The sequence below is a fragment of the Bos javanicus genome, chromosome 7, assembly GCF_032452875.1.
Source record: "Bos javanicus breed banteng chromosome 7, ARS-OSU_banteng_1.0, whole genome shotgun sequence".
In the NCBI taxonomy this organism is placed as follows: domain Eukaryota; kingdom Metazoa; phylum Chordata; class Mammalia; order Artiodactyla; family Bovidae; genus Bos; species Bos javanicus.
The window spans coordinates 14,404,957-14,417,996 of record NC_083874.1 but is presented as its reverse complement, the minus strand read 5'-3'; the positions used below and the strand labels follow the sequence as shown (position 1 = coordinate 14,417,996).

General features: G+C 52.9%; 1 protein-coding gene across 1 annotated transcript; it reads left to right on the top strand.

The window, feature by feature from the left end:
- The first annotated feature begins 216 nt into the window (after nucleotides 1-216).
- S1PR2 (sphingosine-1-phosphate receptor 2) lies at nucleotides 217-11,218 on the top strand. The gene is made up of 2 exons (XM_061422094.1): nucleotides 217-301; nucleotides 5,378-11,218. Exon 2 carries the CDS (start codon nucleotides 5,420-5,422, stop codon nucleotides 6,476-6,478), a length of 1,059 nt encoding a protein of 352 aa, XP_061278078.1. The 5' UTR covers nucleotides 217-301; nucleotides 5,378-5,419; the 3' UTR covers nucleotides 6,479-11,218.
- Nucleotides 11,219-13,040: the final 1,822 nt, after the last annotated feature.

Sequence of the window (13,040 nt, the reverse complement as noted above, 5' to 3'; positions counted from 1 at the left end):
GGTGCGGACAAAGGGACCCTGCGCGCCTCCCCCACGCCCGCCCTCGCGCGCGCCCCGCTGAGCTGATCACATCTGGAATTCATTGCTGCTGCCGCCGGCCGGAAAGGAGGAGGCGGAGACAGGGCGCGGCGAGTGGGGGGGCCAAGGCGGCTCTTCCCTCCCTGTCCCTGAGTCCCCAGTCCCCAGCCCCGGGACGCAGTGGAGCCCGGCGGGCAGTCCCAGCCCCTGCCGCGGCCGTCCCGGGGGACGCAGGCGCCAGAGCCCCTCCGGCCCGGGCAAGGAGCCGGATCGGCCTAGCCAGGTGAGCGTGCGTGGCGAGGGGGAGGCAGAAAGGGCGGGCCCGGGTCCCCGGAGGTCTCGGATCGGAGCTAGGAAAGCCCGCTAGGGGTCGGGGGCTCCCTGGGCGCGCACGCACTGCTGGTCCTCCGGTTGCACCCAGGGAGTGGTCATCGTGCGCCCTCTCCACGATCCTAGGAGGCCCCATTGCCTTGGCCGCGAACCCCCAGACTGAGTTCCCCGCCTTCTCCAGCGGCAGGAAGTTGGCCGGGAGGAGAAGGCGGAATCCAAGCGCTTTCGGTCGGAGACTGGGAGGCAGGATGGCGTGCACCCCGGACCAGGGGGTTTGGGGACTGTGTATGGGGGAGGGGAGGACGCCCCTCTTCGCTGACTCTGGCTGGACGCTGGCGAAAGGTGCTGCGCGCCGCAGTACAGCCAAGCCAAGGGGCGGGGCTCCGGAGGAAGGCAGATGCCCACCTCCTGCACTTCTGATCCTCTGCCTCAGTTTCCCTGAGTAGTTCATCTCTTCCAGTCCTCCGCCCCGCCTCCCGTGGGGTCGTGGCTTTGTTCTGGAAGGAAAGTGAACCTGAGGCTGCGTGGCTTCGGCGCCTCTTCTTTCCCCTGGGGCCTGGGGCCTGGGGATGGGGCGCGGGCGCGTGCACGCGTGCCGCCGACCCCGCGCGGTTCTGGGCCCAGACAAGCGTGGGAACCTAGCCCACTCCTTCTGGCACGAGTTGACTCATCGGGGATTTCCATCCCCTTACCAGACTCTTCCCTAGTCAGACACTCCAGGCGCCACGCGCTGAGCCCACGGTGCCCCGCGTGGCGCGACACGGGCGCGGCACTCGCGGTGCAGCTGTCGCTGGACCCCTCACCCCGCCTCTCCCCAGTCCTCTAGGAAGATCGAGGCGGGGCCCCGGGCTGGACGCACAGGCGTCGCCCATTCCCACTTGGAGACTTGGGGGTCCCCTGCGTGCGGCTGTCGCGGAAGAAAGGAGGCGCGGCCCCAGAAGCAGCCAGTGTGGATACCGTGCATTCCACCGCCAGATAAGGAGGCCGAGACTGCGGCCCAAGGGCGGGGGCGGGTTGTGCGTGTCTCCAAGGAGACGCTGGGCTTCGCCTGGTGGGGGTGGCCTGCCAGCGGACCAGAGGTGTCTCCAGCCTCCTTTACTGTTGTCTGAGCCTGGGCTGAGTTTAGGAGCCTCCACCCTCGGGGGCCCTCGTTCACTTGTTCATTCATTCATCTATTCATCCATCTATCCATTCATCCATCCATCCCACACATTTTCTGAGTGCTTTCTAAGTATGCCAGGCATTCTTCCAGGGACTGAAGGATTTAGTTGCTGGCCTCTGACACACATTCAACCATGGAAGCTGACAAAAAACAAGAAATACAATGATAATTTTTGAAATTGGCAAGTGCTGTGAATATAATAAAAGATGCTGTGATAGAAAGGGCCTAGGGAAGGTGGCTAGGATAGCCTAGTGGTTAGAGGCCACTAAACAGAAACCTGAAAGATAGGAAGGCCATGCCAGGTGAACAAACAGCAGAGGCAAAAGCTCTGAGGTCGGCATGGGGCTGAAACGTGAGAGGCCAGTGTGGTTCAGTGGAATGGCTCTGGGGGAGAGTGGGAGGAGGGGAGGTGGGCAGGGGTCACTTTGGATACTGGGGAACCATGGAAGAGTTTGGAGGTGAGGAGTGACATATTGAAGCTATAAATTTAAAAGCTCCCCCTGGCTGCTGCATGGAGAATGGCAGTATAGGGGGGTTTGGATGCGTGCATGTGAGCTTGGTCGTGTCTGACTCTTTGTGACCCCTGGACTGTAGCCTGCCAGGGATTTCCTCTGTCCTTGGGATTTCCTAGGCAAGAATACCAGAGTGGATTGCCTTTTCCCCCTCCAGGGGATCTTCCCGACCTAGGGATTGAAATGCAGGCAGATTCTTTACCACCGAGCCACCTGGGAAATGGAAACTGAAGGGAAACGGAGCCCAGGGGGATATCCTAGGGCAAGGGGTATGGGACCTGTGAATGCCCAGAGGAACAGTAACCACAGGGCATGCCTCCATAGAACTTGCGGGAGGGGCTCCTGGAAGCCACTGAGACTTCCTCCTGCCTTCCTCTCTCTTTAATCTCCCCCTGAACAGTCTTGGTGCGTCTCGCTTTCCTTCCCTCCAAACCCCATCGCTTGTCCCTCTTGCTTCAGGCCTGGCCATTCCCCAGTGCTGAGCCTAGTGACCTCTTACTGAGCATCTGGGAGGTGACTGCCTTGGTGAAGGTGAAGAGGAGTCAGGCCCTGCGTTAGCCACGCCTGGGAGCCTGATGCAGGGAGGGGAAGCAGGCCAGGCCTGTATTTGCCTCAGGGTGACTGTGCCAGCTCCAGCCTCCAGACCCTGGTTCCTCTTTCTGGGAATCGTCCTAGTGGAGAAGAAAGAGGCATTCGTCTTCTCTAACTAACCACCCTTCCTTCTGAGGCTATAAGAAATGATGGTAGTCTCCCAAGGAAGAAGACGACATTTTGGTCAGTCCCTGGGGTATGAGGACTGAAACCACTTCTTATTTATCTAGGAATCGGCCATAAATCTTTCTCTGGGCCGCCAGACAGGAGAGAGGTTTGAGGGGCGGTGCAGGGGGCACACCCTGGGCTTCTAGCCCACCAGCAAGGGTGCTTCCCAGACCTGCCACAGGCCCTCAGTTCTCAATTATGATCCCCAGGAGGGGGCCAGTAGGCCAGGGCAGCTCGAGGGTGACTGGTCGGGGTGACCCAGCGGTCAGGCTGTGGTTCAGACTCTCCCCGGGGACATCCACAGTCTTAACAATGTCCTCGAAAAGAAATGAGCTCCAACCGCCTGGAAAGAGCCCGCTCAGTAGTGCAAACCATAGAGCGCCCCCAACTGGGCCAATCAAATGTCGAGGATGCAAAGCTCAGGCCAATAGGCCTGAGTTGCTCAATACTCTGGGATTGAAAATAAGCCAATCAGAGCGCGGGGCTGTTTCTGGCCTGTCGGTCGGTCTGGTAAGGCCCAAGACCTGGGCCAAGCCCGCTGCAATGGGCAGAGGGCATCGGGGCGCCTGGGCCCCGTCCGGCAGGGAAACAAGGGGCCTCTGTGTGGCTATCTGGGCGGAGCGACAGTCCCTGGGGATGCGCACAAGCCTTTCTCTGTTCCCAAACTAGGACGGATGTCCTTTTGCCCAGGGGGAGCAGCTGCCTCTATCAGGCCGGGGGCCAGGGCGCCCCTCCGAGGGGGTGTCCGAGACTGAGATGGCTGGGCGACCCCAGAAGCCCCTCATCATTCCCAAGCTCACTGAGAACCAGCCTAACCAGCCTTTTCTGGAACCGGTGCTCCTGGCATGCACGAGGTCCTTGCAAGGCATGTTTCCAGGGACTTGGGGAGGGCTGTTCCCGTACCCGCCCCCCTCCATTAACTAACTGCTGGTCTGGAGCTTCTTCCTGGCCCCCGTGAAAGGCAGACCCTACACCAGTTCCTCTGAGACCACCTCCTGGCCCCCGCCCCAATTCCCAAGGGGGGGAAGGCCATGGTATTGGCCTCTAACCCTCTCTGCCTACGCTCTCCTTCCAGCCCCCTCCCCCAACGGCTCAGTTTTCCTTGGGAGAGGGGTGACTCAGGCTTTCATGGAAGGGAATACCATCCCCTCCTCTTCCCCGCGGGGCTGCACGCCCCCTCACCACTCACATGACTTCGGCCCAGCTGCCCCATCCTCCCAGCCAGGACCTCCCAGAAGGGTCTTCTGTGGCTCCCCTATCCCATCATCCCCTCCCAGCCTTCCCCACACCGGATGTGACTGGAGAGCAAAGACTCCACCCTGTGTGTTCCAAGGCCCTCACATCTGGATTTCATCCTGGCTGGGGAGGGGGGTGCCACAGGGCCCTGCCCACCCAGCTAAGACCCTGTGTCCCAGGGCAGGGCTAGATGGTGCTGATGAGAACAGGCTGTTGTGGACTCTTGCCCAGCTGGCTCACTCAACATCCCCTCCCAAAAGACTGGGAGGAAGGCACCTAGTCCCTACCTATGGTATGGCAGGAAGAGGGGAGCTAATAATATTAGCTAATATTTATTACGTGCCTGCTATGTGCTAAATGTGCTGCATGTATCATTCAACAGGATTTTCCCATCACCCCTCTAAAATGGGCTTTCTTCTCCCCATTGCACAGATGAGGCCACTGAGACCTAGAGACCAAGCATCGAGTGACTTGGCCCAGCATCCCACACCATGTCAGATATGGGAGTGGGGCTGAACCCTGGATTGCCTGCAAGGTCTATGTCCTTGAAGATGATGTGACCTCTGTAATGCTCAAACCTCGGGGCCGCCCTGGTGTCTCCCCAAAACCTTATCTTGGGAACACCTAGGGCCTCTAGGCTTAGACCCAGCCTGAAGTCCAGAGCAGTGGGTGGTAATGAGCAGGGGATGGTGCTATCAGCGACCAGCATCTCGCTGACCCAGGTTGGCAGGTGGCACGGGGCCCGAGGCTCCAGTGTATTCAAGAAAGGAGACAAGCCTCCACGTTCTGGCTAAGACTCCCTCTCTGGGTGGGTGGGTAAGGCTTCTAGAAGTCTACTTCACGTCTCTTATGCCCTTTAGGGGAGCTTCTGTTCCTTTGCAAGACACTGTAGTCTAGAGGTTTTAGACGCTTTGGAGTGGGTCTCTGAGGCTCTGCCACTGACTAGTTTCAAGGCTTTGGGAAAGTGAATTGATCTCTCTGGGTTTCCCATTTGTAAAGCAGTGCTCATTTGCTCAGTCACTCAGTCGTGTCTGACTCTTTGTGACCCAGTGGACTAAAGCCTGCCAGGCTCCTCTGTCCATGGGATTCTCTATACAAAAATACTGGAATGGGTTGCTATGCCCTCCTCCAGGGGATCTTCCCAACTCAGGGATCGAACCTGCGTCTCTTGCCTCTCCTGCATTGTCAGGCAGATTCTTTACCACTAGTGCCACCTGGGAAGCCCCCCATTTGTAAAGCAAAGATGACGATAATTCTGACTTCATGTGACAGAGCTGGAACGTGAACCACAGCCTAGTCCAGAGTCAGTCCAAGCTGCAGCCACAGCACTGACCTGTCTGTCTGTGTTTTCTCTCTGCAGCATCAACAGCCCCATGGCCCCGGCTGGCTACTGAGCCCCACCATGGGCGGCGTGTACTCAGAGTACCTAAGCTCCAGCAAGGTCAGGGAACACTATAATTACACCAAGGAGAGTCCCGACACAAAGGATACGCCCTCCCGTCAGGTGGCCTCGGCCCTCATCATCCTCCTGTGTTGTGCCATCGTAGTAGAGAACCTGCTGGTGCTCATCGCAGTTGCCCGCAACAGCAAGTTCCACTCGGCCATGTATCTGTTCCTGGGCAACCTAGCAGCATCAGACCTGTTGGCGGGCGTGGCCTTCATAGCCAATACCTTGCTCTCGGGTTCAGTCACACTGGGGCTGACACCTGTGCAGTGGTTCGCCCGCGAGGGCTCTGCCTTCATCACGCTCTCCGCCTCCGTCTTCAGCCTCCTGGCCATCGCCATTGAGCGGCACGTGGCCATTGCCAAGGTCAAGCTCTACGGCAGTGACAAGAGCTGCCGCATGCTGCTGCTCATCGCAGCCTCGTGGCTCATCTCGCTGGTCCTTGGCGGCCTGCCCATCCTCGGCTGGAACTGCCTGGGCCACCTGGAGGCCTGCTCCACCGTTCTGCCGCTCTACGCCAAGCCCTACGTGCTCTGCGTGGTGACCATCTTCTCGGTCATCCTGTCAGCCATCGTAGCTCTGTACATCCGCATCTACTGTGTGGTCCGCTCCAGCCAGGCCGATGTGGCTGCCCCACAGACGCTCGCCCTGCTCAAGACGGTCACCATCGTGCTGGGTGTCTTTATCTTCTGCTGGTTGCCCGCCTTTAGCATCCTCCTCTTGGACTATGCCTGTCCGGTCCGCACCTGCCCTATGCTCTACCAGGCCCACTACTTTTTTGCCTTCGCCACCCTCAACTCGCTGCTCAACCCAGTCATCTACACGTGGCGCAGACGGGACCTGCGGCGGGAGGTGTTACGACCGCTGCAGTGCTGGCGGCAGGCAGCAGGGATGCAAGGGCGGCGGGACAGAACCCCGGGCCACCACCTCCTACCCCTTCGCAGCTCCAGTTCCCTGGAGAAGGGCATGAACGTGCCCACGTCACCCACATTTCTGGAGGGCAACACAATTGTGTGAGGGGCAAGTGGGCTGACAGCCAGGCCACCTTGGCAGAGAGTTCCGTGGAGAAGCTCCAGTGACCCGGGACAGAAATGGGGCCGAGGGGGGCAGGGGTTGCCAAGTAAGATGCCCCCATTTCACAGACCCGGGTGATGCTGAAGATTTTTCATGCTTGGGATGGTCGACTGAGGCTTTGACCAGTCAGATGGCACAGTGGCAGCAGGGTCCTGGGGCTCAGCATGGTGACCTCGTTGGAACTGGATTGTGGGGAGGACTGGGGACAGGGGTGGAGTGGGGGAACCTGGAAAGGGCCTGAGTGACAGCAGGCAGGTGCTCTAGTGGAACACAGCAAAAGAGCCATTTCCAACCCCGTCTGAAGGATGTCAGCATTTCACAACGCTGACCTGCCGCCCTGCTTCTGACTCCCCTCTCTGAATTTACCATCCCCCCTTGCCACCTTCTTCTGGCCACCTCGGAGCCTACTCCCCTGGAACCACTGTGTCCCTAGGGGCTGGAGACCTCCTCTCTGACTTTTCTGGGTGGCCTCAAATCCACAGCTTCCCCAAATGTCACCAGCTGCCACTCTGGCAACTTCTTCCTTGTCTTTTCTTCTCATTCTACAAGTGAGATGCCAGGAAACCACGTGGGGGGTGGGGGGGACTAACCCCCATTCTCAGACCTCATCGGCCAGATTGCACTACTGGGGGCTCAGAAGAGTCACCCAGGGCTGAGAAAACTGGTCTGGGGACCTGAGGAGGGCTCTCCCAGTGGGGCAGGGTGGAATAGGAGAAAGTTCTAGGGGAGCTGTTGACACCAGACCTCTGGCCCCCCATAAAATAACCACCCTTCCTCAAGCTCCACTCACTTCCAGACCCAGCCAAGATACCCAATCTAAGGCAGGACAGCCTTGAGCCTCCTGTGCCTGCTTTCCAGCTACATCAGATGGAGCACAGGGGGTGGGGGTACCAAGGACAATGGTGGGATACCCTCTTTTAACCCACTCCAGAAGGACTTTGCTAAATTCTGTGGATGGAGGGAAGGGATATTGCGGTACAAACATGTATTTATGTGCGTCTGTCAGTGTCTGTGCGTGTGTGTGTGTGTGTGTGTGTGTGTGTAATATCTGTGGTCCCTTCCCCTTGCCATGTCTCCCAGGATGCATGCTATTTTGTCTCCTCTCGTCTGTAATGAAGCTGCCAAAGAGGGGTCTGGTCCCTGCACCGACCCCTGTGTCATTGCTGGCTTATCTCCCCACTGGAGAACTGGGGTGCAGCTCACCTGGGGGTGGAGGGAAGGAACCCTCACACCTGAAAGTGATTTCTTGTGACTGCAAAGGCTGGGGGAGGGGATCTTTGGGGGGGCAAGGAGCCAGTTGGGGGCTTGTCTCCCCTTACACAGCTCCCCGGATGCCCCTCCTGCCAGAGACTCAGGCCCAGGCCAATAAACGGTTCAGTGTCTGTTTCTGGTGGTGGTTGTCTTTTGAGGCTTAAGGCAGCGGTTGCCCCATTAGCACCCTGGGGGTGGGTGGGAGCAGGGAGGGTGGCTGCTATCCAGATCACTCATCCTTTTCCAGCCTTGCGGTTCATTTGTTCCCCTCCCCCTCCCCCTGTCAGAGCCAGGATCTCAGTGGCTTCTGAGAAAACCGGGTAAATACTGACGTCCTCCCCACCCCTGGGCAGTTGTCTGGCCCTTCCCAGTGATTAATTAGTCCCAGGACCTCTGTGCCATCCTTCAAAGAGAAAGTCTGGCAGGTGGTGGGGCACCCCTTCTTCATCCCAAGTGCACATTCCTGCCAGGGAGCTGGAGAGATGGTCTTGGGAGACACAGACTCAAATACCCCTCTAAAGCCCAGTGTTCCCTAAGTGAATGGCCAACCTCATCACGCACTTTCTTTTTTTCCCCCCTTAATTATTTATCTGGCTGTGCCAGGTATTAATTGTGGCATGCAAGATCTATCTTTGTTGTGGCATGCAAGATTTTTAGTTGCAGCATGTGAACTCTTAGCTGTAGCATGTGGGATCTAGTTCCCCGACCAGGGATAGAACCCTGGGCCCCCTGCATTGGGAACATGGAGTCTTAGCCACTGGACCACCAAGGAACTCCCCAGCAAGCACTTTCCAGGCAGGAAGACAGAATCCTCAGGAGACAGGAGTTACTGATAAACTCCTTTTATGGAGATGAGGATTCAGAGAATTTAAATGAGCAGCTTAGGGTCACACAGCTGGTTGGGAAAGTGCCTGGCTGGATTTTTTTTTTTTTTTAGTAATCATAAATGTTCCTGTCTGGATTTGAACTCAGACGGGCTGACTCCAAATCCTACCAGTTCCACCAGTGGGCCAGAGAAAGGATCCTCAATCCCCTCTTTGCCATGGAAGGAGTGGGGAGTGTGAGCATCCAGGCCCCACCAGCACCCCACCACCACCACCCCCTATCCCCGATCCAGGAGATGCCCAGCTGGGATGCAGCTGAAAAGTGGCTCCGTAACTGGGCTCCGGGATGGCACTCCCTTCTTTGTCCACAGGCACAGGGCCCAGCGGCTCCTTTGAAAATAGATCTGGAGCTTTGATGGGGAACCCAGGCCCTCAAACCAAAGCTCTGCCCAGCAACACCTACACAAAGCTAGGACAGCCAGTGGAAGAGAGGAGTGAAGCGGATGGTGGCCAGAGACTGAGACCCGCACATGTGCGCGCACACACACACCCACCCCCATCGGAATTCCCCTTCCTCCAGCAGTTCAGAGACAACCTCTGTTTGGAGGTTGGAAGGAGGTTGTTGGGATTGGGAGGAGGAAGAGGCACAGACCAGGCCAGAGTCAATAAATTTCCCCCAAACACCCACATGTTTCCTTCACCTCCTCCTTCCAGCCTCCGCTCAAATGCCACCTCCTCAGAGAAGCCTGCTCTGACCACCTTCTTCCTCTATCTAGTCCCTCACCTGCTTATCAGCTGGCAGAGTAATATACATCGGTCTTATTAAGTCGCTAGGTCATGCTGCAGTCTTTTGTGATCTCATGGACGTTAGCCTGCCAGTCTTCTCCATACATGGGATTTTCCAGTCAAGGATACTGGAGTGGGTTGCTATTTCCTTCTGCAGGGGATTTTCCCAGCCCAGGGATCGAACCCACGTCTCCTGCATTGACAAGCAGATTTTTTACCACTGAACCACCAGGGAAATCCATTAGTAACTAAGAGAAACTGATTTCTCACTCATGTACAAGAATTTCAGAGAAAACTGAACCTGGTTAAGAAGGATCACTTACACTTCAGTCCAGGCTCCTGTCTATCTATCTATTCATACATACATCTACCTAAATATTTCACTTTTCCTAAGGACAAGGCATTCTCTTACAAAACCCAGTAGAATGGTCAAAATCGGCAAATCTACAAACCTTAATCAGATTTTACCAACTGTCCCATTGCCGACTTTGACAGCAGAAGAAAACCCCAGCTTGCTGTATTCACTTGTCTTTTTAGTTACCTTCAATCAGGACAGTTTCGGAAGCTTTGTCTTTTGTAACCCTGACATTTTGGAAAAATATATGTCAGTCATTTGGAAGCACGTCCTTCAGCAGAAGTTTGGTGTTTTCTCATGATTAGATTCAGGTTATGGATTTTTTTTTTTTTTGGCAGAAATACCAAAGAATTGATAGGTCTTTCTCAATTAGTTCTGTCAGTAACAATGTTAACTGATCACTTGGAGATAGGGGCAAAGTTTCTCCATTTTAAAGTAACTATTTCCTCCTTTGAAGTTAAGTATCTTGTGGGGAGGTCCTTTGAGACTGCAAACAATTCTGTTACTCATCAAATTTACTCATTTAGCATCCATTCTTGTCTGAATAAATTAATACTGGGTATTTTTAAGAAAATTCAGATGATATCACACCATTTCATTTGTAAGTACTCTCCTTTTTATCTTTTTTTTTTTTTTAAAGAGCAACACTTAAAAAAAAAACTTAACCACAATATTGTGATCATACTTACATGTTTATCGGAAGTATCAGTCTGTTAAAATTCCCCCATCAGGTGTTTTTCAATTGAAGTACAGTTGAGTTACAATGTTGCATCAGTTTCAGATATCAGTTTTTTTTTCTTTCTTTCTTTGATGTGTTTGAGTCAGAATCTAAAGGAGATCCTCACATGGCATTTTGTTAACCAATCTCTGAAATATTGCTTAGCAAGTTTGTCTAACCTGGTTAAACAATAGGTTTAAACCAGGTTAAACCTATTTAACCTTGTTTTATAAGATTTCCTTTCCCTCTTTCTTTCTTGTTTTTTTTTTTTTTTGGTAATTCATTCACATAAGAAGTTAGGTTGGGATTTCCCTGGTGGCCCAGTTGTTGGGACTTGGGATTCCATACTTGCAAGTGGCATGAGTTTGATCCCTGATGAGAGATCTAAGACCGCATGTGCTTCGAGGTGGGGGCCAAAAAAAAAAAGGACCAGGCTGTTTGCTCTGCAGTTTCCCCTAGTTTGGTATTGGCTGATGGCATCTCCTTATTATGTCATTTAACGTTTGTCTTTTTCCCCAGTCAAATTCAAAAATGGAAAGAGATTCAATTCTTTCTAAGTGGTGCTGGAAACTCTCACCAGGGGGATATAAAGTCTGGCTGTCTTCGTTACTGAGGACTATCAAGGGTTCACATGCCATCAGCCTGATCCTGCCTTTGTAAATTTTCCTTTGACTGTCCCCTACTGGTTTGATAATCTGTGGACTGTTGCTTAGACCTGTCACTTCATTAGCCATCTTCTTATTCTCACATTCTGGCCATCTTTTTCATTTGTCTACAAAGCAAATGTACTCCCCCAGATTCAGACATCTGAATCAGACGTACCACTTTCAGATGTACCACTTTTCCTTAAGTGTCTTGTCCAAGAATAGTGAAATTTGTATGAAAGGGGAATGAATTTGGGTAGGTGTGACTCATTGTCGGTGGCATTTTGGGTGTTAGTTTTAAAAGTGCATACTCTATCTAAAATGGAAAAAAAAAAGAAAAACCAGATCTGAACCTCAACTCTAACACTTGACAACCCAAGTAGACTTTCAGCAAGTCACCTGACAAGTCTTAGCTGGTTTCATTGTCTGTAAAATTGTAGTTCATAATCCTAACCTCAAATCCAAGATGGCCCTGGCATTTTGGAAAACAGTTTGGCAGTTTCTTAGAGAGGCAAACCTAAACTTACTATGGTCTTCCCTTGTGGCTCAGCTGGTAAATAACCCGCCTGCAATGCTTGAGACCTGGGTTCGATCCTTGGGTTGGGAAGATCCCCCAGAGAAGGGAAAGTTACCCACTCCAATATTCTGGCCTGGAGAATTCCATGGACTGTATAGTCCATGGGGTCACAAAAAGTTGGACACGACTGAACGACTTTCACTTTCAAATTTACCATGCGGCCTAGAAATTTCACTCCAGGTATCTACCCAAGAGAAATGAACAGGTGTGTCCACAGAGACTTATCTGTGTATACATACAGCAGCATTTTTCATAATAGTTCCAAAGTGGAAACAACTCAAATGTCCATCAGCTGATGAATGGATCAACATGATGTGGTTCACCCATATGATAGAGTATAACTCAACAATAAAAAAGGAACAAAATACTGACATGATAATACAATGGCACCCAAAATAATTATGCTTAGAGAAAGAAGTCAGACACAAAATATCGTAAATTATATGGTCCATTATGGGCTTCCCTGGGGGCTCAGTGGTAAAGAACTCTCCTGCAATGCAGGAGATGCAAGAGATTCAAGTTCAATTCCTGGGTCGGAAAGATCCCCTTGAGGAGAAGATAGCACCCACTCCAGTATTCTTGCTTGAAAACTCCCATGGACAGAGGAGCCTGATGGGCTACAGTCCATGGTGTCTGAAAGAGTCAGACAGGACTGACCAACCAAACACAACACAGCACATGGCCCATTTTGTGAAATGTCCATAAGAGGCAAATCTATGGAGACAAAAAGTAGCTTGGTGGTTTCATGGGGTTGAAGGTAGGAATGGGGATTAATTGGAACCGGGCATGAAGATTCTTCTTGGAGTGATGGAAATATTCTAAAACTGGATTGTGATGATAATTGCACAACTTGGCAAATTTACTAAGGAAACAGTGATTCCTATGCTTAAAATGGGTGAAAATTTTGTGGCCTATACATTTTACTTCAATAAGCTTATTCAAAAAGAATTCCAAAGTCTCAAATACATTTTGAACCCTCTGTTTTATTCCTACCCTCAGTGATCTTAGGACTTCCCAGGTGGCACAATGGTAAAGAATCCACCTGCCAATGCAGGAGACGCAGGAGACAGAGGTTTGATCCCCGGGTTTTGAAGATCCGCTGGAGTAGGAAATGGCAACCCACTCCAGTATTCTTGCCTGGAAAATTCCATGGATAGAGGAGCTAGGTGGGCTACCGTCCTTGAGGTCGTAAAAAGTCGGACACAACTGAGCACACATATACTCAGAGATCTTACATGCTAGTAGGGGAGACAGGCCCTAAATGCAAATATATAATACAGTTTAGGAAGTTTCCTTTATGGAAAACAGTATGGAGGTTCCTCAAAGGATTAAAAATAGAACTGTCATATG